Raw genomic sequence first — 23,815 nt, forward strand, 5'->3', positions numbered from 1 at the left:
CGCGCACGCAGAAAGCAGGTACATGAGGATCATGTCCTCAATGTCCAGCACACACACACACACACACACACACACACACACACACACACACGCACGCACGCACGCACGCACACCACCATCAGGAGAACCTATTCATTTGGACTTGTTTCTGGCACAAAGCATGTTCTTTTTAGCTATGTGGGGAGCTGTTGAAAGCACAATGAAAAAAATGCATTAAGATAGGAGAAAGGGACCCTTTGGTTCCCCAAAACTAAATTTCATTGCTGTAACTCTTAGCTATCTCTCTTGAGTGGACTAAGAGCCAATGTTGTTATACCAACCACTGTAACCTGGGAACACAGCATCTCAAGGGGGCAGCATAACAACATATGCACCCAATTTTCAATATGAATAAATCTGGGGCTCTTTTCCTTCCCATTCTCGCTACACTTCAGCCCTTTCCTTTATCAGTCTGACAATTTATCAAGAACCACATTCCTCTAAGTTTATATTATTTTTTAATACTTACCAAGAGAAATACAAACATTTCAGCATTCCTGCAAGGCATTTTCAAAAGTTCTACATTTTTTCTTGCAAAAAATGTTTTTATTTGGCAACTTTTGATTCAGAATCAAGAATTTTGTTTAGCTTCAGGAATGTAAAATTTGATTCATAGGTTTAAAAATAATATGAGAAAGAAGAAGTTCATTCTTGTGAAGCTGATTTTTAAAGAATGGAGATATAATTAGATTCAAGTTAGGGAGCTAGATAAACAAACACCAAGTAAAAAAAAATGTCCAGGGGAAAATACAGGTGTGTCACATGAGTACCAAATTTACAAGAGGAAAAGATTGCTCTACCATGGTGACCAAAAGAGTTTTTGAATTAGTATTTGGTAGGTATAGGGACCAAACTTAGCAGAGCTTGATACAGCCAGATTGGTTATGTTCGGAGTCACCAGAGTTACATAAAACACTGTACTGTAGTTACTCTAAGTAAAATGTATTATACAGATATCTCACAGTAAAATGAGTTAAATTTCTTTTTAATTAATTGATTAGTCCCTATATCTATTGAAGAGTATTACTTGTTGCTAGAGAGATGTAGTACTTGGCATTAATTTTATTCCTGTTTCTCATTTTTCTAGACATTTCATTGACATAAATAAATATATAAAAATAAAATAATTTTAAAGTGTTTCTTTTTGTTGTTGTTCATTTGTTTTTTTGGTTTTTGGGTCACACCGGCAGTGCTCAGGGACTACTCCTGGCTCTACGCTCAAAAATCGCCCCAGACAGGCTCAGGGGATCACATGGGATGCCAGGATTTGAAACACCGACTTTCTGGTTGCAAGGCAAGTGCCTTATCTCCATGCTATGTCTCTGGCCCCCCAAAATAAAATAATTTTTATAGTGATATTACTCTATTCTTTGATCTGAGTTTCATATCAAAAGACAGCCACCTACTGAAGGATTTTAAGGGCTGGAGCGATAACTCAGTGGGTAGGGCATTAGCCTTGCTTGTGGCTGACTTGGGTTTGATCCCTGGCACTCCATATGGTTCCTTAACAGTGCCAGGAGTGATTTCTGAGCTCAGAACTATGAGTAACCATTTAGAGCTATCGGGCATGGCCCCCAAACAAACAAAAAGTTTTTTATAGTCTTCTATCACAATTGATTAGGAAATCCTTCAATATGGTTGGTAAAAAGTTGGAGACTGCTTTAAGTACGAGTGTTAGAGTATAATTGTGTACCAACATTTGGAATTCCAGTGAATGAAATGGAGTGAAGATGAGTGAAGATGGAGTGAAGATGGCGAGATGGGTGAAGGGTATACTCTTAAAGAGTGGGAGTTGAATGAACATAAGGAATAATTAAGAAAGGAAAATGGGCTTCAAAACTTGAATGCCATGAAGCCATCAGGCTCATAGGTTTTGTTAAAATTATATACATTGCTATTAAGGATTTACTGTTAATTTGGTGATGGAATAGTCATACTAGCTATAATTTTAAAACTTGCCAATTCCCTACAGGAAACTTTTTTTGAAAAAATCCCAGTTTGACAGTTCTTATTTTGCAGAACAGCAAATTGACCTGTTGGCTGAATCTATCTGGAAAGTTACAATGCAATTGATCCACAGTCTAAGCACAGTAAGGAAGAAATGTTTCAGAATTTTGACTTGGTTCCACTACTAGAGAGACAGCCAGTCTAGTCTAGAATGAGCCAATTTTTTTCCCCTTTTTGATCCAAGAAACTTGAAAACTTCTCATGGATGGAATGTCATCACTTGGGAAATAAAAAGCATGTGTTCTTTGGCAAAACACAGTGATGCATGTTTTTACACCTGCATCTAGAACCCACAGACACTTCCAATTTACCAGGTGAATGGAAGATAAAGCTGCTGCCACAGAAGTGGAGTTATGCTTCAATCACACAGCAGGGCATTCCCTGCAGAGTGTACACCATTGCAGCTGGTTTGCATTTAAGCTTTTTCAATGAATGCAAGATGGGTTGAGGATTTCCCTAACCACTCCTGGAGATTCTCAGAATCTACAGCATAAGTAATTGAAACATTTATAAGACAATTGAAAAATCTGAGGTAAAAATTTAAATGACAGAGTAAGTCAAATGGAAAAGAGCTTAATTTAATGACCAGAAGTGCTTGCGACTTTTATATTTAAGAGAATCTGCATGTGACTATGGAGGTATGACAGACTAAATTTTGTAGAAGCAGTTTTTAGGATGTTGCTGTAATTAGGATGCAACTCAATAACTTTTTTAAATTAATATCTTTATTTAAACACCTTGACTACAAACATGATTGTAATAGGGTTTCAGTCATGTAAATAACACCCCCTTCACCAGTGCAACATTCCCACCACCAATGTCCTGAATCTCCATCCTCCCCACACCACCCCCACCTGTACTCTAGACAGGCTTTCTACTTTCTTCCTTCATTCACATTGTTATGATAGTTCTAATGTAGTTATTTCTCTAACTGCACTCATCACTCTTTGTGTTGAGCTTCATGTTGTGAGCTGGACCTTTTAGTCCTCCTTTCTTTGTCTCTGAGGATTATTGAAAACATGTCTTGGGGCCGGGCGGTCTAGAGGTAAGGTGCCTGCCTTGCCTGCGCTAGCCTAGGACGGACCGCGGTTCGATCTCCTGGCATCCCATATGGTCCCCCAAGCCAGGAGTGACTTCTGAGCGCATAGCCAGGAGTAACCCCTGAGCGTCACCGGGTGTGGCCCCCCCCCCAAAAAAAGAAAACATGTCTTTTATTTTTCTTAAAAACCATAGATGAGTGAAACTATTCTGCACCTATCTCTCTCCCTCTGACTTATTTCACTCAGCATAATAGATTCCATGTACATCCATTATAGGAAAATTTCATCTCTCTTGACAGCTGCATAATATTGCATTGTATATATGTACCACAGTTTCTGTAGCCACTCATCTGTTGAAGGGCATCTTGGTTGTTTCCAAAATGTGACTATTGTAAATAGCTCTGCAATGAATATAGGTGTGAGAAAGGGATTTTTGTATTGTATTTTTGTATTCCTAGGATATATTCCTAGGAGGGTGTGCAACTTTATAACTTCTACTTCAATATAGGTCCTTGATCTCTTAGTGATGAAGATGTACAGTACATAAATATGTAATATTTGTGGTACTAAAGAATGCTTTCTATATAATAAAGCCTCCTATGCTCTTAAATCCATTATTTGAATAATAAATAGGAGTCTCCTCTATTGTTTTGAAGTTATGATATTGATTTATGGGGTCTGCATTAATATGGGGTAAGTGATATAGGTAAGAGAGAAAGATAAGTTGTGCTAGTGGAAAAAGAAAAGCTTAATTTAGTTAAATAAATGTGGGCTTTAGTACTGCTAGAAATTAATGTGCCAAGGTCTTATTTCTTTCATTTAGTTTTTGCCTGTACAACAAAAACATCCCTGGCCATAAAAAATTTTACAGGTTCTTGTGAGCTCCTATAAAGAAGGACTATAAATATAATTGTAAAATGCGCATAGAAAGGGCCAAAACATGCAAATGAAAGTTGTCAGAAAACTTCATTAAAAAGTAGAAATGGATTATTATTCATTTAATGGGGAATTTAATAAAATGTTGATGGATTAATTCTATCAGAATCTACTTCAATTTCCACTCAATCCAGCTGACTGTTCCTCCTTCACTGTGCTTAACCCACTTTCCCTCTTCCTGAGGGCTCAGCTTAGCAAATTCTCTAAACCCATCCTGTCTTTGGAAAGGATGAGGGATTTCAAGAGTCCTGGACATTATGAACATTATGATATGTTCTCACAAACGATTCTAACTAATACATTTTTCTGAACAAATAAAACCAATACATTAGGATGATTATTTTCAATTAAGTGGGTCAAAAGTTGGGCATAAGACATCTTTCCCGGTGAGTGCTGCCTGTATGTGTCTGTCTCCTGTCCTGTCGCCTGAGCCTCTTGGGAGTGGGCTGTAAAGAGGCTCCAGAAAGCTTGCTCTCCCAGAGGCTCATTCAAGGACAGGAACACCAAGGAACTGCTTCATAATGTGAAAACCAGCAATAAACCGTACTTTGCAGAAGTCAGGTCCCCTGTTTGTGATGTCAGGCTGGGAAAATCTACAAAACTACGCCTGCCCAGTGGGGCCTGACCATGAGAAATTGTGAATGCTGCCTGTGTGTGTCTGTCTCTTGTCCTGTTGCCTGAACCTCTTGGGAGTGGGCCAAAAAGAGGCTCCAGCAGAGCACGGCTGCTCCACTTCACTATGCGGCCGTGCACACATTCTAAGGAAAGAACACCATTGAAACAAGAAGAAAAAAATCACACTAAGAGCTGTGCTGGATTACTGAAGCCTAGCATTTCTCCCCAGAATGTCTTCTCTGTTGTATGCTTGGGCCTAAGATTTGATCCTGCGTGAGGCTTCATCCACGGAGGACACCCCTTCTTTGGAGGCAAGTCAACCCACCCATAAAGGGCAGAGCCAGAGGAGCATGTCCACGTATATCATTTAGCCAATGAATACCACCACAACACATAGAAAAACCCACAATACAAGTGTAACAATGGGGAAACAACGCAGGCCAGCATCAGACATTGAGAATGAAGATGACAGTTCTGATGACCAGAAAATGACCAACCAACTAATCAATCCCTCAGATAAGGAGTTTAGACAAGCAATATGGAAGATGCTCAAAGAACTCAAAGAAACCATGGATCTAGTTGAACACCAAGAAAGTATGAAGACAGAAATCACAAAACTCCAAACTGAAATAACAGGTCAAATAACATGCCTGAAAAACTCAGTAAACGAACTGAATGACAAAATGGGTAAGCTCTACACCAGGGTAACAGAAGCTGAGAATAGAATTGGTGCTGTGGAAGATGAGATAAATAACAGCTTCATATAGCAGGAGCGATTGGAAAAAAAACTTAAAGCAAATTAACAGACAATGGATAAATTAGTCAAAGAATGGAAACAGATGAAAATAGAAGTTTATGATAAGATCAACAGAAACAACTTAAGAATCATTGGAGTCCCAGAAACCCAGGAAGAAAATTTCCAGGAAGAATCAATGGTCAAGAACATCACTAAAGAGAAACTCCCAGAGCTAAAGAATATATGCGATCAAATCCTGCATGCCCGAAGAGTACCAACTAAAAGAGACCCCATAAAAAACACCCCAAGACACATCCTAGTCACAATGACGAATCCCACAGATAGAGACAGAATTCTGAAAACGGCAAGATCAAAAAGGGAAATTACATTCAAGGGAGCATCCTTGAGATTTACAGCAGACCTGTCACCAGAAACACTCAAAGCCAGAAAGCAGTGGTGGGACATAGTGACAAAACTCAATGAAATGAATGCTTCACCTAGAATACTGTACCCAGCAAAACTCACTTTCTGGTTTGATGGAAGAATACATGGTTTCACAGACAAAAAACAGCTCAGAAACTTTACAGACTCAAAACCAGTCTTAAGAGAAAAACTGAAAGACCTAATTTAAGACAAGACTGACCAAAAGACACACCAAATTTCGATATAAAGATGGCATTAAATTCCAAGACAATTCTTTCTCTCAATGTCAGTGGACTAAATGCACCAGTTAAGAGACACAGAGTGGCTAAATGAATCAGAAAACTCAATCCAACCTTCTGCTGCATACAAGAAATGCATCTGAATATTCAGAACAAACATAGACTCAAAATAAAAGGCTGGAGGAAAATTATCCAAGCAAACAACACCCATAAAAAAGCTGGAGTGGCCATACTAATATCAGATAATGCAAACTTTATACTCAGGAAGGTTGTAAGGGACAAAGATGGACATTTTATATTTATCAAGGGGTATGTAGAGCAGGAAGAAATAACTCTCCTAAACATATATGCACTGAATGAGGGGCCAGCAAAATATTTAATACAATTGTTGACAAATCTGAAAAACAATATGAGTAACAACACAATAATTATGGGGGACCTCAACATGGCTTTGTCAACACTGGATAGGTCAACCAGACTGAAACCAAACAAGAATATACTAAACCTAAGGAGAGAAATGGAAGAAAGAGGCCTAGTAGATATATATAGAACACTCCATCCCCAGAAACCTGAATACACATTCTTCTCCAATGTACATGGGACATTCACCAGGATAGACTACATGCTGGCACATAAAACATACCTCCATAATATCAAGAGGATAGAAATCTTGAAGGCTACTACCTTCGCTGACCACAAGGCTCTGAAATTATATGTGAATTCTAAAGGGACACAGAAAAAACTTTAACACCTGGAAGTTAAACAGCCTCATACTTAATAACCAGTGGGTCTGAGATGAAATCAAAGAGGAAATCAAAACTTCCCTGGAAACAATTTAAAATAAAGACACAAACTATCAGAACTTGTGGGACACAGCAAAAGCAGTACTGAGAAGAAATTTTATAGCTTTGCAAGCACACATCAGGAAGGAAGAAGGGGCATACCTGAATAGCTTAATGACGCAACTCATAGAATTAGAAAGTGCTCAACAAAAGGACCCAAAAATAGGGAGACAGAAGGAAATAACAAAGCTGAGAGCAGAAATCAATGAAGTGGAAACCCAAAAAACAATCCGAAAGATCAACGAAAGCAGAAGTTGGTTCTTTGAAAAAATAAACAAGATTGATAGACCACTGGCAAAACTAACAAAGAAAGAGAGAGAAACTTGATAACTTGTATTAGGAATGAAAAAGGAGAGATCACTACTGATATGGCAGAGATTCAAAGGGTAATTAGAATCTACTTTGAGAAACTCTATGCCACTAACAATGAGAACCTGGAAAAAATAGATAAATTCTTGGACTCTTATAATCTTCCACAGTTGAATGAAGAGGATGTAGTATATATAAACACCCTCATCACTATTGATGAAATTAAAACAGTAATCCAATGTCTGCCCAAACACAAAAGCCCAGGCCCAATGGATTCACTAATGAATTCTTTCAAACTTTCCAAAAGGAACTACTACCAATCCTGGCAAGACTCATGAAATCAAAAAAACAGAAACACTTCCAAATAGCTTTTATGAAGCCAACATCACCTTGATACCTAAACCAGACAGAGATGCTATGAAAAAAGAAAATTACAGACCAATATCGCTGATGAATGCAGATGCAAAGATCCTCAACAAAATCCTGGCAAATAGGATTCAATGCCTCATTAAGAAGATCATCCACTATGCGTAAGTAGGTTTCATCCCAGGAATGCAAGGATGGTTTAACATCCGTAAATCTATCAACATAATACACAACATCAACAAGAAGAAAAATAAAAATCACATGATCATATCAATAGATTCAGAGAAAGCATTTGATAAGGTCCAACACCCATTCTTGATCACAACTCTCAGCAAGATGGGAATGAAAGGAACCTTTCTCAATATAGTTAAGGCCATCTACCACAAGCCAGTGGCAAATATTATCCTCAATGTAGAAAAACTAAAAGTCTTCCCTCTTAATTCTGGCACAAGGCAAGGCTGTTCTCTCTCAACACTCCTATTTAACATAGCACTGGAAGTCCTTGCTATAGCGATCAGGCAAGAAAAAGATATTAAGGGAATCCAAATAGTAAAGGAAGAAGTCAAACTCTTGCTTATTGAAGATGACATGATACTCTACTTAGAAAACCCTAAAGACTCTACCAAAAAGCTTCTAGAAACAATAGACTCATATAGCAAGGTGGCAGGCTACAAAATTAACAGACAAAATCTATGGCCTTTCTATACACCAATAGTACTAAGGAAGAAATGGACATTAAAAAAATAACCCCATTCACAATAGTGCCACACAAACTCAAATATCTTGGTATCAACTTGACTAAAAACATGAAGGACTTATACAAAGAAAACTATAAAACTTTGCTCCAAGAAATAAAGAGGACACATCATTCAGAGTCTTTGCCCCAATCGGTATCAGTTGTATTCCTACTTCTCTGAGCCTCTACACTTCACCCCTATAATTATAACCACCAAAACCCTCTCCAGAAATCACCAACTGAGTGATTACGCTGGGTGGAAACTACTTCTGGTCGGGAACTATAACCTTAGTCTCTTCAGACCTTTGCTCTTCCCTTTATTTCAGCCCACCTACTTTCTTCTCTTTCTCCCTATTTTCAAATCAATAGCCCTGGGTCTGAAATTGTTTCCAGATTCTTAGTTTTTGTCCAATCTGATGCCAGTTGACAGTATTTTAGAAAACTGTTATTTTTATAAGTTAAAACATTCATATACTTATTTATCTACCAATACTAACCAAGAATCATACACTGAGATTATAAAGATAAAGAGCACATTGCATTGCCAGGAATTGAACACTGGACGAGGAAATAGTATTGTTTCTAGAGGTAATAATCTGCCAACAAATTCATCCAAGTACCTTTTTTGTTTGTTTGTTTGTTTGTTTGTTTTTTGGCCATACTCAGTGACTCTCGGGGGTTATTCCTGGCTCCACACTTAGAAATCGCTCTTGGTAGGCTTGGGGGCCTATATGGGATGCTGCAGATTGAACCTGGGTCCATCCCGGATTGGCAACATGCTAGGCAAATAGTGCTATCAAACTGTGCTATCACTCCAGCCCCCACCCAAGTATCTTTATAGGAAACATCTCAGAAAGGGCCAGACCAATAGTCAACGATGCATAAGGTGCTTACATTGCACTCAGCTGACCTGAGTTTGATTCCCAGAACCTCATATAGTCAATTGAGCCCTGATAGGAGTAATTTCTGAGTATAGAACCAGGAGTAAGCAAGCCCTTACCATAGCAGGGTGTGGTCCCGAAACAAACAAGCAAGTAAACAAAAATATGAGAGAGAGAGAGAGAGAGAGAGAGAGAGAGAGAGAGAGAGAGAGAGAGAGAGAATAACTGGTGGGACTCTGATATATATATATCCCTAGAAAATTCCCTGTCTATGAAACAGAACAAAATAGCACTTCAGTCTTAAGTTATCTTCCTAACTCCAAAAGTACAGATCTCTGAAAATAGTCTCTATACAACCCTGAGCTTTAAATGACTTGAGATGTCTCATTTATGTTCACCTGTTCTGGCTACCTAGGGTTTTATGGTAAACAAGGGAAAATTTGGTACTCAGCAGAGCCAACATTTCAATTCATTGACATCTGGCATCAGAATTATATTCTATTTTATATGGGTGAATCCCAGAATGCTGGAATCTCTTGAGGACTAATGACCAGGTATAAATGCAAGAGACATTTCAATGGAAATTCAAATATTTAACCAAATTCTTAGAACTACTTCTGGCAACTCCATTTCAAATGTTAATGAGTCACACCAACATTGTGATGGTTTTCCAGAATTTAGTAAATGAGATGATATTGAAAGTAAAAATCACATCTCGATTGTCCAAGTGAGGTCATCTATACCACACTGTTTGCCCACACTCCCAAAATACTTATTCAGCACTTACCTTTCAAGCTCAAAGGCAATTCAAACAAAACAGACCCAGAAGCTACTCTTTGTATCAGCTCACATACTCTACCCTGCTGACAAGGCAGGGGGAGTTGGAGGTCCTTTTTAAGTGTCTTCTCCTTGCAATGTTCAAGTGGTGAGGCCAGAGTGATAACATAGCAGGTTGGGCATTTATCCTGCACCGGGCTGATCTAGGTTTGATTCCTGGAACCCAATATTGTTCCTTGAGCACCATCAGGATTGACTCCTGAATGCAGAGATAGGAGTCAGCCCTGAGCACCACCAGATGTGACCCCCTCCCGAACTCCCTGCTCAAGGAAAATAGAATCAGTCAAGTGGACTACAGACCCAAAGCCTGCTGTCCTTGCCAGCTCTGACTCTTCCACTATCTTGCCACGGCAGGGGGGCCGAGGATCCTTTTCACAATCATCTTCATCTGAAAAATCTCCACAGTCATTGTCGTCATTACACAGAAGGCGCTTCTTTATACACCTGCCTGCAATCACAATCAAGAAAAAAATGTGTGTCTCATATCCAGCAGTCTCTTTCTTTCTGAAATACTCAATCACAATTTGATTCTGCAGTGAGAGAACATATACATTCAACTTCTTTGTAGAGAATAGAGTAAACAGGGAAGCCTTTTACATTTGGTGGTGGGTCTTGGGGGGGGGGGATATCCATCAGTAATCAGGGGTTACTCTTGGCCATGGTTGGGGGACCACAAGCAGTGCCAGAGAATGGATTGGGTCAGCAGCCAGGAAGGAAGTCAGATTGTATCCAATATTATTATTTCTCCAGCTCTTCCTTTTCACTCTGAAATCTTGGAAATAGTGTGTGTATCTTTGCAGCAGGTTTCTTTTCACACAGTGCTCACACTTGCCCACAATGAAAGAAAGCATAAGGATTACCTGTATTGCACTTGAAGTCATTCCCACAATCTTCCTCTTCCTCTTCACAGGCCCGAGTGGGTACACATTGCTTTCTGTCTCCCACGGCATCAAGACACCTTTGCCCATTAAATTGTCCAAAGGCCTCAATGCTCCGTGAACGAAACTGTACAAATTAGTGAAAGTATTAGATATATTAATGCCATGCAGCAAGATCCCAAACTGTATCGACACTATTGCAATCCTCCAAACCTTAAGTCAATGCAGAAAGTATATAAAAAGCTGGGAAGCCACTTAGACACAATATGCTCCCATAATTGGCACATGTATGTTTCAGCCCCCACATACAGTGCCTGCACACACATGCTACCCACATCTCCCCTCTTGATATTTATCCTTTTATCCTTTTATGCTGGGATGTATATTGGCCCTCTCTTGGGTACTTTATTCTCTTTCTCTTTCTTTTCCTCTTTTTTCTCTTCCTCAGAACCTCCAAATAAAACCTATTTTTACTTCAAAAATATGCTCCCATGACACTCATGTATTAGTAGACAGTGTGGCATTTAGATTTTTCAGGTTTTTTTTTAGCATATTCATTGAGATATCTGTTATTCTTGTTTTCTCAATTTAGAACTTAGTTGGGTTGCTTCCTATCTCATGATCATTTTTCTCGATACTGGCATTAGAGTTTCTTTTTGGGGACTCAGGGGTGAGGAATGCTTACCATTTGTTTGAGGCAAGGGTTGCATTCTGACCATGCGCTCCAGGGGCTCATTATGCAATTTATGGGCACTGGAGTGCCGCTGTTTCCTTCTGTGGCATAACTAAAAGAGTAAAACATGTCAACCTCTGATGACAATTTTATGCACTTGCTTTCAAAATGTCTTCACAAACTTTGCCTCTTCCAAATCATAGTACTAATTCTTTTACTCTAGTTCTCATTTGATACTTGATCACATACCATTTTGTATTTTTTAACAGCTTATCTTTGTTATTGCTCAAGTCCCAAATTACATTGTTTATTTTTCAGTCTGAGAACAATGGTGCTGATGGGAAAAACAAGCAAGCAATCTTGTTAAGTGTTTCACGTTAATCGGCTTTAAAATTTGAACTAGCTTATGAAGTAATTAAAGTTAGAAATCTTGTTTCAGCTGCTATGTGGATGAATGGAGAGAGTATGAGGGTCAGTGGAGGACAGAGGAAAGGGACAGATCTAGAATGACTTCACTCATATGTGAGCTGTAAAGAAACACAGTAAGGGAATAACAAATGGTCAAAAGTAACAAGTCTAAGAAATGCTCTATCAAACTGATGTCATCACTGTATAGGGTTTAGTAAGGTATACAGTTTATATATGTATATATATATATGCTAAAGTCTTAATTTAGTGTAATATATACTATGTATAGTATATATGGGAGATATAGTTGGGGGCATTTGGTGGAGATGGTGTGTTGAACATTGTGTGCATGAAGTTCTATCATTAATGGTATTATAAAGCATAGCACCTAAAATTTTAAAAAGAAAAAAAAAAGAAATCTTATTTTGCTTTGCTTCCCAACACCGCCCCCACACCAACGAAGTCTGGCAAAGCCAGAATGGCCTGGCTCTCTTGCAAATTTAATTAAGCCAGCTGGCACCACCATTTCTATAAGAATCACCTCATAAATCAAGTTTTCCACCCCTGCATTTTGTATGTCTTCTACTGGAAGTATTACCACTTCATGACTTATTTCTCATCTTTTTGAGTTTCAACATCATATATTTTGGCACTTTTGGTCTTCTCTCCCACTCCAAAGTCAATGCTGAGAAGTATTTTTTTGGTCATTTAACTGGCCTTTCTCTCTCAATAGACCATTGGATAATTCCAGTTACAACATTGTTTTTCTCTCACACAGTGACAAGAGAAGCCAATTCCTAGCAGCTTCTATTTGAGGCCAATTGAATATCTTTCCCATTATTAAATAGTACCTGCTATTTCTCTTTCATTTGTCATATACCATGTCCCAAAATATTTGACATTAATTATACATAAGCAAGTGAAAGAACAAACAAAATAACTCTCTGAATTTTACATTTTTTCCTGGCATCCCATGTCCCTTCTATTATTCACAATAATACTTCCTGCTGTAATCATTTTCTGAATATATATGTATATATATACATAATATGTTGCAATCTTACAACCCTACAAATCCCTTTATGAACACATTGTCTTAAATATGTTCATTTTTGAGCCATGTTTCTGGGAAAATTAGTTTGCACTCTGTTTTGTTTCTTACTTACTTTGCTGCTCTCTGCTACAAACTGATGTCTTCACCCCAAGCCAATGATTATTACATTTGGTTCTTTTCACTCCTTACTGTTATCTTCCCAGCAGTCAAAACGGTTGGCCATTCTCACTGTTTAAAACATTCTCTTCCCTGCAATGATCAATAATATTCTTCTTTTCTTTCTTTTGTATCTTCTGCTCATTTTTCCTGTTTACTGTAATAGATTCTAAAATGCTGTTTTCCCTCAGTGTCCCATCCTTTGAATTCTTCTTATCCTCTACACTTGGCCCAGAGCTTTGGCATCCAATTATATGCTAATGACATCTGAGATAAGGCTAAGTCCAAACAACTCTCCTGAACTTTAAACACTTAGAAATTATTCTCAACTGAGCTTATGCACTTGGATGCCTTTATGGCCCATTGAGAAATTTGTAGCATTCCCAAGCAAATGTAGTCTTCCCAAAAACGGTTCCTACTCCTGCATTTATTGTCTTAGGAATTTATGCAATCATGCTAAACAGAGGCTTTAGGGTAATTTGTGTTATCCTGAATTACCTATGTTCATCTCTCACTTAAATTTGTTGATCATAGCATGGTAAGTGACTCACAAATCTGCAAACCTTTCATGTTTTCCAGATATTTCTCTGACATACCCACATTGCCTCTTTCTTAGATGACAATAATTTCCTTCTAGTTTAGATGGTAAGGACTAGAGATATTTTTAGAAAATATAAACTTGATCATATGTATTCCATTCTGGAAACCTTTTAGTAACCACCCATTGTTCTTAAGATAAAGTCCAGATTTTTAAGTATTTATAGATATAGGCAGAATAATGATTCCCAAAGATGCCTCTGACTCAATAACTCAAATATGTGATTATTTTACCTTCTACAGCAGAAGAGACTATCAGACAGATATTATTTATAGATGATTATATTCCATTATCTAGGTGGGTCTATTCCAATTACTTGAGTTCTTAAAGGTAAAAATATGCTTCAGAATTATGTGAAAAATGAAGAAACAGAAGAAATTCCAAGCATGGAAAAAAGACTCCCGCCCACTGTTGCTGGCTCTAAAGATGGAAGGACGCCAGGAGCCAAGGAATGCAGCAGCCACTAAAAGCTGGAATAGGCAAGAAATTAATTTTCCTCTGAACTTCTAAAAAGTTCAGTCTTGTATTTATGGTCCTGCTGCCCCCGCCTTAATTTTTGCCCCAGTGAGATCTTCAGACTGCTGACCTGTAGATCTGGAAGATAAATTTGCATTGTTTTCAATGACTGATGTGTAGAAAATTTTTACAGTTGTAGTAGAAAACTAATATACACAATTGAGAACATTCTGATTGGCCTATCTCATTCCTAATTCCCCCACTTTATGTACTTCATCCAATACCAGCCACATTAATCTTGAATTCCTAGGCTAAATAATCTTTCCCCATCTTGTCAGATTATTCAACTCAATTTTTTTTGGGGGGGTCACACCCGGCAGCGCTCAGGGATTACTCCTGGCTCTATGCTCAGAAATTGCTCCCGGCAGGCTCGGGGGACCATAAGGGATGCCAGAATTCTAAACCACTGATCTTCTGCATGCAAAGCAAACACCTTACCTCCATGCTATCTCTCTGGCCCCTATTCAACTCATTTTTTTTCTTCTTCTTCATCACATTAAAATTCATCATCCCTAATCTCTTCATGTTATTTATTCTTTTTTTCTTTTTTTTGGTTTTGAGCTAAACCTGGCAGTATTCAGGGATTCTTCCTGGCTCTGTACTCAAGGATCATGCCTGGCAGTGTTTAGTCCATATGAAATGCCAGGGATCAAATTGGAGTAGATGTGAATATAAGGCAAATACCTTTGTGTTCTCTCTCCAGTCCATTATTTACTTTTCTATGTAAATATTCTTGTCATATCCTGTTATTTCCCACATCATAAGCACCTTTATATTGTTTTATTCTATTTTATTTATTTACATATAAGGATTAATTTATCAAATATTTAGCATTTTCTAGGCATAGAGAATATAATAGCATGCGAAAGAGTAAAATAAAATAAAAAATAGAGTACAATCCCCAACTAATAGAATTCTTTTTAGGAGCTTTTGGGGGCATACTTGGAAGTATTGAGGGGTTAATCCCGGCTCTGGACTCAGAAATAGCTCCTGGCAGGCTCAGGGAATGCCAGGGATTGAACCCTGGTCTGTTCCAGGTTGGCCACATAGAAGGCAAAATCTTACCACTGTGCTGTTGTTCTGAACCCACTAATAGAATTCTTTAATTTACTGATAAGAATATTAGTGAAGGACCACAGTGATAGTACAGTAGGTGGGTCAATTGCCTTGCACTCGGTTGGCCTGGGTTTGGTCCCTGAAACCCCATATGATCCCTTGAGCCTGCCAAGATTTATCCCTGAATACAAAGCCACGAGTAAGCCCTGAGCATCACCCTAACCCTAAAAACAAAGCAAAACAAAACAAAAATATCAGTGAACTAAGACAATTTTCAATCTTGCTCAGCCTGTATGTTAAGTATCTGAAACACAGTAGGTACTTTGCTAATGTTTTCTAAATGCAAAAAAAGGAAGTCTTTAACAATGTGTGCCTAATTGGTTTATATTTCTCTAGGTTATGGTTTCCTATTGAGCCACCTACATCATATTTGTACAACTCTTTATTTGATAAGGCAAGCTTTGAGGCATGATTTTTCTAAGCCTAGTTACTGCCTACCCACAACATTTATAAAACCAGGAGTCCTGTAAGAGAGTCCATTACCTAAAATGACAAGTTAAAAATGTATGCCAGATACTTTGAAGTAAAATAAAGCAATATTTACTAGAAATATTAGAGAAAATAACATGATATAACAGTGCAATAAAGTACAACCCAAAGATTAAGGAAGATGATCAGTGAATTTAGCTCCTTTCAAATTCAACAAATCTATTTCTGTCCCCTTGATTAAGTAGGCAGTTTCTATTTTTTAGCTTAAGGACTTTGTATGTAGAACACTCCCTACCTGTCTTTTACTCTACTGAGCTATTAGGCTTAGTGAAGGAGTATTTGTAAAGCACTTTCTGGATACTTAAATGAAGTGCCTTTGTCAAGAAAAACCTATCCAAAAATGTTCCAATCTCTGCTGCAAATTCTCTAGACCAAAGTGTTGTATATCAACACAGCAGGAGGTCTAACTCTGGGCCAGCAATGCATTAAATGAAGAGTCATTGATGTATGCCTGACTTCAACACTCTGTTAGAAAGAGATGTTCCTAATTTTAGGGAAAAAAGTCAACCCCAGACACTGCTCATAGTCCAGAATACTTTGTCATAAATCTGGGCAGGAAAACAATTGCTGTGGAAATGAATACTTTTTGTCAATAAATAAGACCACATGACTCCTTGGAGTGGAAAAATTTAAGCTAACTAGGATTGCATTTATTTTTTTTCTTTTCTTGGTGGTGGTGGTGGGTGGTAGTGGTGGTGGTGGTGGTGGAGGATTGCATTCTTAATCCATGTTTCTGTGCCTTTGTTTAGTTTATGCAATTCATGAAAACAAAAGATAATATAAAAATCGTGTTCAACATTGATTTTTTGAGGACGTTTCTTGATTTCTTGTTTTAGTGAAAACCTTATATGTCTATCTTTATGATAGGTATGCTCTGTTGTTAGGAATTATTCTATTAACTAGGTGACTTACCATCTTGGCCTACATTCTAGTGAGATGTACTAAATGAATAATCAAAAGTATAATATGTGGTATAAATTTAGAGATATGAAATATTCCTAAGGAGAACCAGTTGCAACTCTAATTTTTTGGGTCTTCCCAGTTCAGGTGAAGGCAGATGAGTAAAGATATCATCATGTTGGCTCCAACCTCATTCACTATCTGACAGCATTTGTGTGGGACCCATTAAAAAGTTAAATGGAATCCAGTCTTCTCCAAAATTCAGAAATTGAAGAAATAAGTGATATTATTTTAGTTGATAGAGTGACTGAAAGTGGTTTTCTGCAATTAAAAAATGACTAGAACTGGAACAATATTTAACTATCTGCCTGAATGTATTTAGAGAGAAGCGTTGTAAGTTTCTAAAAGAAGAATGCTCAGTCATGGGGAAATTAGTGCAAAAATTTAGAGGTAAGATGTTGGAGGCATAACAGGTATATCAAATTAGACTGAGTGAAGAGAAGAGTGGCAGATATGCTTTGAGAAATGGGCAGGACACAGCTCAGTCCTTAAAGCCTTGTGAGAAGTTTACATTTGGTTCTGAGCTTCATGGGACTCTCTGGAACAGGACTTAATGCTTAGGATACTGCAACTTAGATTTATGTTTTTCAAAATATTGCTCTGCTGGATATCAAACTGAACATTGTGTGTGTATGTGTGTGTGTAGACAACAATGAATGCATGACAGAAATGAGAGATTTAATACTATCACTACTTTATATTCTATGCAAGTGGAATTAACATATTAAGAGTCAGTTTGGTTCTCTCATTTTTTTCCGAATAGTTTAGTGAAGAGTGATGCTGTTTGAGGATGAAGTCATTAATGGATGATTTCTCCAGATGGAGAGAGAAATAGAATTTCAAAAGGAAATATTAACTAAATAATTGGGCAGTGAACTTAGGGAAGAGGTGGGTACCCTATCCAATTTGAATGTGGTTATAATCATACCTTGAGACTGAATGTGAAGGAGCATGCCCAGGAAAGGTATTTATATTTACATGGCCTGTTTCCTTTCATGGGAAAAAAGTCACTCAGAACCCCTAAAAAAATCTACATTCTTCCAAGTGGGCAAACAAAAGTGTTCTCCAATTGCACCTCCAATTAAGGTTCTCCATAGTTCTTCAATTGAGGCTACTATGTACATCCCCATTATTTCTGCACACACCCTCCAGGGGACAATATCTCCCACTTTGGAAAAGAGGGCACTGGGTAGGGAAAAGTACAAATACATGCATATGATAGTGTTTAAGCATGTGAGATAATTCATGAGCTGACTCAATGAAATAGGCAAATCAGAATGTTTGCAATCACCATTTCTCACCTATGAAATTGGTAACTATCAGAAACTTGGCCTAGAAGTCTGCTGGTTTGACTAAGGGGAAAGGCACCACATACTCTGCTGGTAGAGTAAACAATAATACTAACTCCACTGGGCCATGGGGAAATTTGAGCAGTTACAAAAGTGACTTTTGACCCTGTAATGTCAGTTCTGGGAATTCCTGAGACACAGTTATCCACTGGCAAAAAAGGTCATATAAATAAGGCTCCTCATTGCAACACTTTGTAGAACTGAATGTTGGAAATAACCCTTATGTTCAACAATAAGAGAGGGGTTCTCTGAATTCTATATAGGTACATAATAGAAAATTGTGTGTAGGGGGTGTGTGTGGCGGGGGATAGGGAAGTTCTTTCCATAGGAGTGTACAAGAGTTTCTAAGGCATATTGCAAAGAGTAAATGAGAAAAAAAAAGCCTTACAAGATAGTGAGTAAAAGAAAAGGTCAAGATTTGATTCTAGGGGCCGGTGAGGTGGCGCTAGAGGTAAGGTGTCTGCCTTGCAAGTGCTAGCCAAGGAAGGACCGCGGTTCGATCCCCGGCGTCCCATACGTCCCATATGGTCCCCCCAAGCCAGGGGCAATTTCTGAGCGCTTAGCCAGGGGTAACCCCTGAGCATCAAATGGTTGTGGCCCGAAAAACCAAAAAAAATTTGATTCTAGATAACTGCTTTATCTACATTAAAAAATCATGAAAGGACACACAGAAACTTTAAAGGTGACTATCAAGGAACTTAAGGGTGGGAGGTGGACTAATACTCCAAATACTTTTCACATCAAACACAAATATCATGAAAATTATGAGTGTGGAAAACAAGACTCTTAAGTGTAACCCTTGTATTTTTTGATCCTTGGACCATATAAATATCTTATTACTTAATAAACGAAAAGTAAAAAATAATGATACTTGCATTCACAGAGCCCTCAGGCAGTCTGCTTTTAAGCACATTGTATTTATTAGCTCAGGGATTTCTCACAGCTGGTCACATTTTTATGCCCATTTTAAAAATGAGGAACAGGTTTAAAGGAAGAAAGGAATTTGCCAGGGTTGCTAGCTAGTCAGTTGTGGACCCTGGAATCAGACTCAGGGCACCTGTCTCCAGAAAACACCTTCGACTAACTCAGTGATTTTTAACATTTATTGCTGCTTGAGAGGCACAAAAGGTGAGATCCCTTCCTGATCTTTCTCAGGGGTACACTTATATTTGGAAATGAGTCATCTCCAGACCTCCGCTGCTCCCTCCGGTGGCAGTACTATTGCTGTGGCTTAAGATGAAATGCCTGTAGCCAGGTAACATGCTCTAAGGCTCTAGGTGAGACCCTACCCCTTTTTCTTCTAAACCAGAATGCCTAGAAAATTGTGGCTGACCTGGGTTCAATCCCCTGCATCCCATATGGTCCCCTTGAGAACTGCCAGGAGTAATTCCTGAGTGCAGAGCTAAGAGAAACCCCTGGATATTTTTGGGCCACTAGGTGGCAAGGGCAAAGGTGGTATGTTACACTTATTAGATTTGTTGTTTACCAAATAATCATAGATATAATTATTTCACTGACACAGATTTAACTGTGTTCCTACAAAATTATGAAGTTCTAGCTCATTTCTTTCAGGATATGACTTTTCAGAGGTTGTAGATATAAAATGAAGTTATTAGAATAGTCTTAATCCAACCTGACTGGTGTCCTAAAAAATGGGGAACATTTAGATCCAGGCTAATAAACCCAGAGGGAAGATGATGTTAAATTGACTGTGAGATGGAAGATGACAGAGGTGGTGATGAGTGCAATCTCATAGCCAACCAGGAATGCCAAGGATAGTTGGCCTCTACCAGACATTTGGACTGATCGTACCCAGAGACTCAGAGGAAGTATGGCTCTGCCAACACCTCAGCTTTGGATTCCAGAACTGTGAGACATTCATTTTCTTCTGTTTAAAATCCCCCAATTTGTAATACTAAGAAACTAATACAACCACCCTCTTATAGATGAAGGCAATGCAAGGTACAGAGAGCTTGAACAATTTGCTCCAATTACATGGTTGGTTAGAAAGGAATGGCACCCTGACCTGAGCTCAGGGAGCCTCACTCCAGAAGAGCACTTAATTCCATCAAAGCCTCTCAGCTATTAAAATACAATGAAATCTATTTGGTGACAGCATGGACTGAACTCAAGGTGATTAGGCTGTGTAAAATCAAACAGAAGGTGAAAGCAAATGTCAGATGACCTCAATTTATCAAGAAGTAAGCAAAAAATACTTACAAAATATTACAGATATAAATCACACTTTGAGAAATGTACAGTGCCAGGGCAAGGTAGTAGGTAGAAGGGTGGGTTACAGTATGAGGTCCTAGAATGTTGGTCAAAGTTGTGATGTTTTACATACATACATTCAAGAGTGAAACTATCCCCCATCTTACATATATAAGAAAATGGTAAACCCATAACATTAAAAAAAAGAAATAAATTTGATCCTTGCCAGCATTTGAACATATCATGCTTACGTTTAAAAAGGAAACTTAAACAATAATTTGTGAACTTCAATTCTTTGGCAGGACTATGTGTCTCACTTCTTGATCAACCCGAACATTCTGTTTTGACCCCAACCTTGTATTAAAGGACAGAATCTGGAGTGGTCAGAGCAGGACAACCTCATTCCCACCACACCCCCAAGTTGGCAGGCACATGAAGTCCAAACCAGTTTAGTAATACAGCTGCTCAGAGCTGAGGGTGGGGGGTAAGTCAGGGAGCTCTCGTCCTCCCGGAAACAGCTGAATGTGGCCAGGACCCAGGGGGTACAGGCATCAAAGCGGTGGATGCCTTTTCCACAACCTCTCATTTTTAATCAGCAGGAATCCCAATCCAGGAATGTGGACTGTTTAAATTATTATTTTTTTAACGTAAGAAAGAGTCAGAGCAAGTACAGAGGGCTAAAATAATTTTCAGTAACCGCCTTCCCAAGTTCCCACTGCATCTGATGCTCAGTAAATGGAAATGTTTGCAGAATCGAGCCATGTTTCTTAGGTCACATTGTCTTCAACATGACTGGTGGCAAACTGCAGGTGTAGAAATATCGAAAATCTCTGATCTACCTCCTCTGTGGACTAGTATGGGGAGTAGGTGTAGGCTTGCATGTATGAAAGCTGAGGGAGGCAATTTAGGATAATGTAGAAAGAAGTGATGGGAAGAGCCTTGTCAGGAAGTTGGCCTTTTGTGTAGCTCCTCTTCTTAGACAGAGACAAGCAATGTACAAAGGGTGATCTTTTGGGGGGAATATTCACCTCCATTATAGCAGAGAGGAAGGAAAAATGGGCTTGATATAGACTCTATATTGCAAAACAGAGAATTGGCTAATCCAACTGTAAACATGACTAGTGGGGAATTGGGTATAGATCTCAGTTTTCTGCATAAAGGAATAATTCATGTTTGGGTGAATATTTCTCCCAATGATGGAACCATGTCATAAGAATTTGTGTTTTCCCCAACTCTGGGAACATTGTAGATAATGAGAGTCAGCACAAGTCTCTAGTTTATTTATTCTAAAGCTGGTCCTCACCTAGAATTTGTGTTTCCAATTAGGATTCCCAAAAAGGAGATTTTGTTGAAAGAACAGCCAATAGTTCTGTACTTTGAGGATTTTTTAAAATTTAATTTAATTTTAGGAACCATAATTTACAATACCATTATGTGTCTGGTTTTGTGCATACAAGATTCCAGCACAATATCCCCCACCAGAGTGTCAGCATTGTCCCAATGTCCCCTCTCCTATCTTCGCCTCAAACCCCACACCATGAAGATTTTTAAATGGAAGAAATAGAACCATAAACATAGGGACAAAGTAGTGCTTCTAGACACATCTTAGGATAGTGATGAAAAGCAAAATGGTTCATCTTCGTTTGATCTGGGGACAAAAGGAGATGTAGCCAATAGTTGAGGACACAGTACATTAAAATAGAGTACCGAAAAGTTAATTTTCTTAATTTTCAATTTCCCGGATGTTAGATATTGAAAAGCCAGGCTTAACATAAGTGCTCTGTAAAAAGCTAGTTTTATCTCCTAATCTAGACCACTTAAAGGACATTTTAGGACTTAGAGAGATAACACCAGGGATAAAGTGCTTGTCTTGTATGTGATCAACCCTGTTCAATCCCTGGCACCAAGTATATTCCCTGAGAATACACAGGGTCAGAAATAGCTCCTGAGCATTTCTAGATATGATTCCCGACCAAAATAAATAAGAAATGTTTCAGTCTAAATATTTAATCTATTTTTAAAAAATAATTTTATTTGACCTTTTCTTAAAAGAAAGAGTAGATGATTTTCTCAGAAAAGACTGACATGTTTCATACTTTCTTTTATCCTTCTTCCAAGTTTACATTCTGAGGCTTCATTGCAAAGAGAATTAAAACGTTCACTCAAATTTTCTCCTAAGAAGCAGACCTTGAAATATCACCCCCCACAGTGAAGTTCCAGAAACAAACAGAAAAGCGACTCACCTAGGGGTAGTATCGGCTGCCAGGACACTTATTTCTAAAATGAAAATGGCAAAGGCAAAACTCTGGCTGGCAGACATGTTGCTCTAGCTTTTCAGCTCAGAGTGGAACGGCCCGAGTTGGCCAAGCGACGATTTGTCAGGGGCCAGAGGACTGGTGAACAATTACTGTTTGCTTTTGATGAGGATTTCTGTCAACTTGAGCTTTAGGAAGCCCAATCAAAGAAGAGCTATTATGCAATTTCTTGGCTTACTCTCTTTTATATTGACAAGTCTATGAATTTCACATTGGCTCAAATTAGCTGCAGTACTGTGCTTAAAATGAAAACAAAGAAAGAACAAATCCTTGATCCCAGGAGTTCTCATTTTGGAAGAATGTGAGAGAATGAAGAAGCCTGTCATTTGGTAAGCTGAGGCCTGTGGATGACTCTCAGAGATGCAGATTCAAGATGGTAAATAAACTGAACTGTCTGAACAAGGAGACCTAGAAAGAGATGCTCAAAACTCCAAATGAGCTGTGGGCATTATTTTCACATAGGCAAGACAAATGGTAAAACACATTTATACATTTGCTTTTTCTGATTATTTTAAAGAATCCAGGATATGTGGCCAGAGAGACAGTAAAGTGGATAAGCATTTATCTTTAATGCAGGTTACCAGCTTTGATTCCTGATACTGCATATAGTCCCTCGAGCACCACCGGGAGAGATCCCTGAGTAGAGATAAGAGTAAATTCGTGGCCTCCAAAACCCCCAAACAACAAATCTAGGATAACTCCAAAGTTATAAGATAGGATAAGAATCTAGAATAACTCCTTAAGGTATTTATAATATCCTTCAGTATGAATTATTCTCCCTGTCTCCTAAACTTACCTAGAAACAAGATAAATTCAGAAATGAAGCAATTTTCTCCAACTTGTCAGAAAATATTTCCTTTTTGTCCTTTCATGCATTCCTGGAATATGGAAAGAGTAAGGTAATTTAAAAATTTTTTTATTATAGCACTGTGACTTAAAAAGCTGTTCATAATACAGTTGATTCACGCATTAAATGTTCCAAGACCAGTCCCACCACCAGTGTGATCTTCCCTCCACCAATGTCCCAGGTTTCCACCGGTACTTCGGCCTCCCCTCTTGCAAGCACAGATAAATTTATTTCAGATC

At 38.4% G+C, this 23,815-nt stretch overlaps 1 protein-coding gene across 1 annotated transcript in view; it reads right to left on the reverse strand.

The window, feature by feature from the left end:
* C9 (complement C9) overlaps window positions 1-22,796 on the reverse strand; it is a 44,473-nt gene extending 21,677 nt beyond the window's left edge. Inside the window, exons 1-4 of the mRNA XM_049767720.1 lie at window positions 22,658-22,796; window positions 11,570-11,669; window positions 10,867-11,011; window positions 10,307-10,454 (exon numbers count right to left, since the gene is read on the reverse strand). Coding sequence (XP_049623677.1) covers window positions 10,307-10,454; window positions 10,867-11,011; window positions 11,570-11,669; window positions 22,658-22,734 — 470 coding nt within the window. The 5' untranslated portion in view covers window positions 22,735-22,796. The remainder of the gene's footprint in view (window positions 1-10,306; window positions 10,455-10,866; window positions 11,012-11,569; window positions 11,670-22,657) is intronic.
* Window positions 22,797-23,815: the final 1,019 nt, after the last annotated feature.

Source organism: Suncus etruscus, chromosome 2 (genome assembly GCF_024139225.1).
Source record: "Suncus etruscus isolate mSunEtr1 chromosome 2, mSunEtr1.pri.cur, whole genome shotgun sequence".
NCBI classification, from domain to species: domain Eukaryota; kingdom Metazoa; phylum Chordata; class Mammalia; order Eulipotyphla; family Soricidae; genus Suncus; species Suncus etruscus.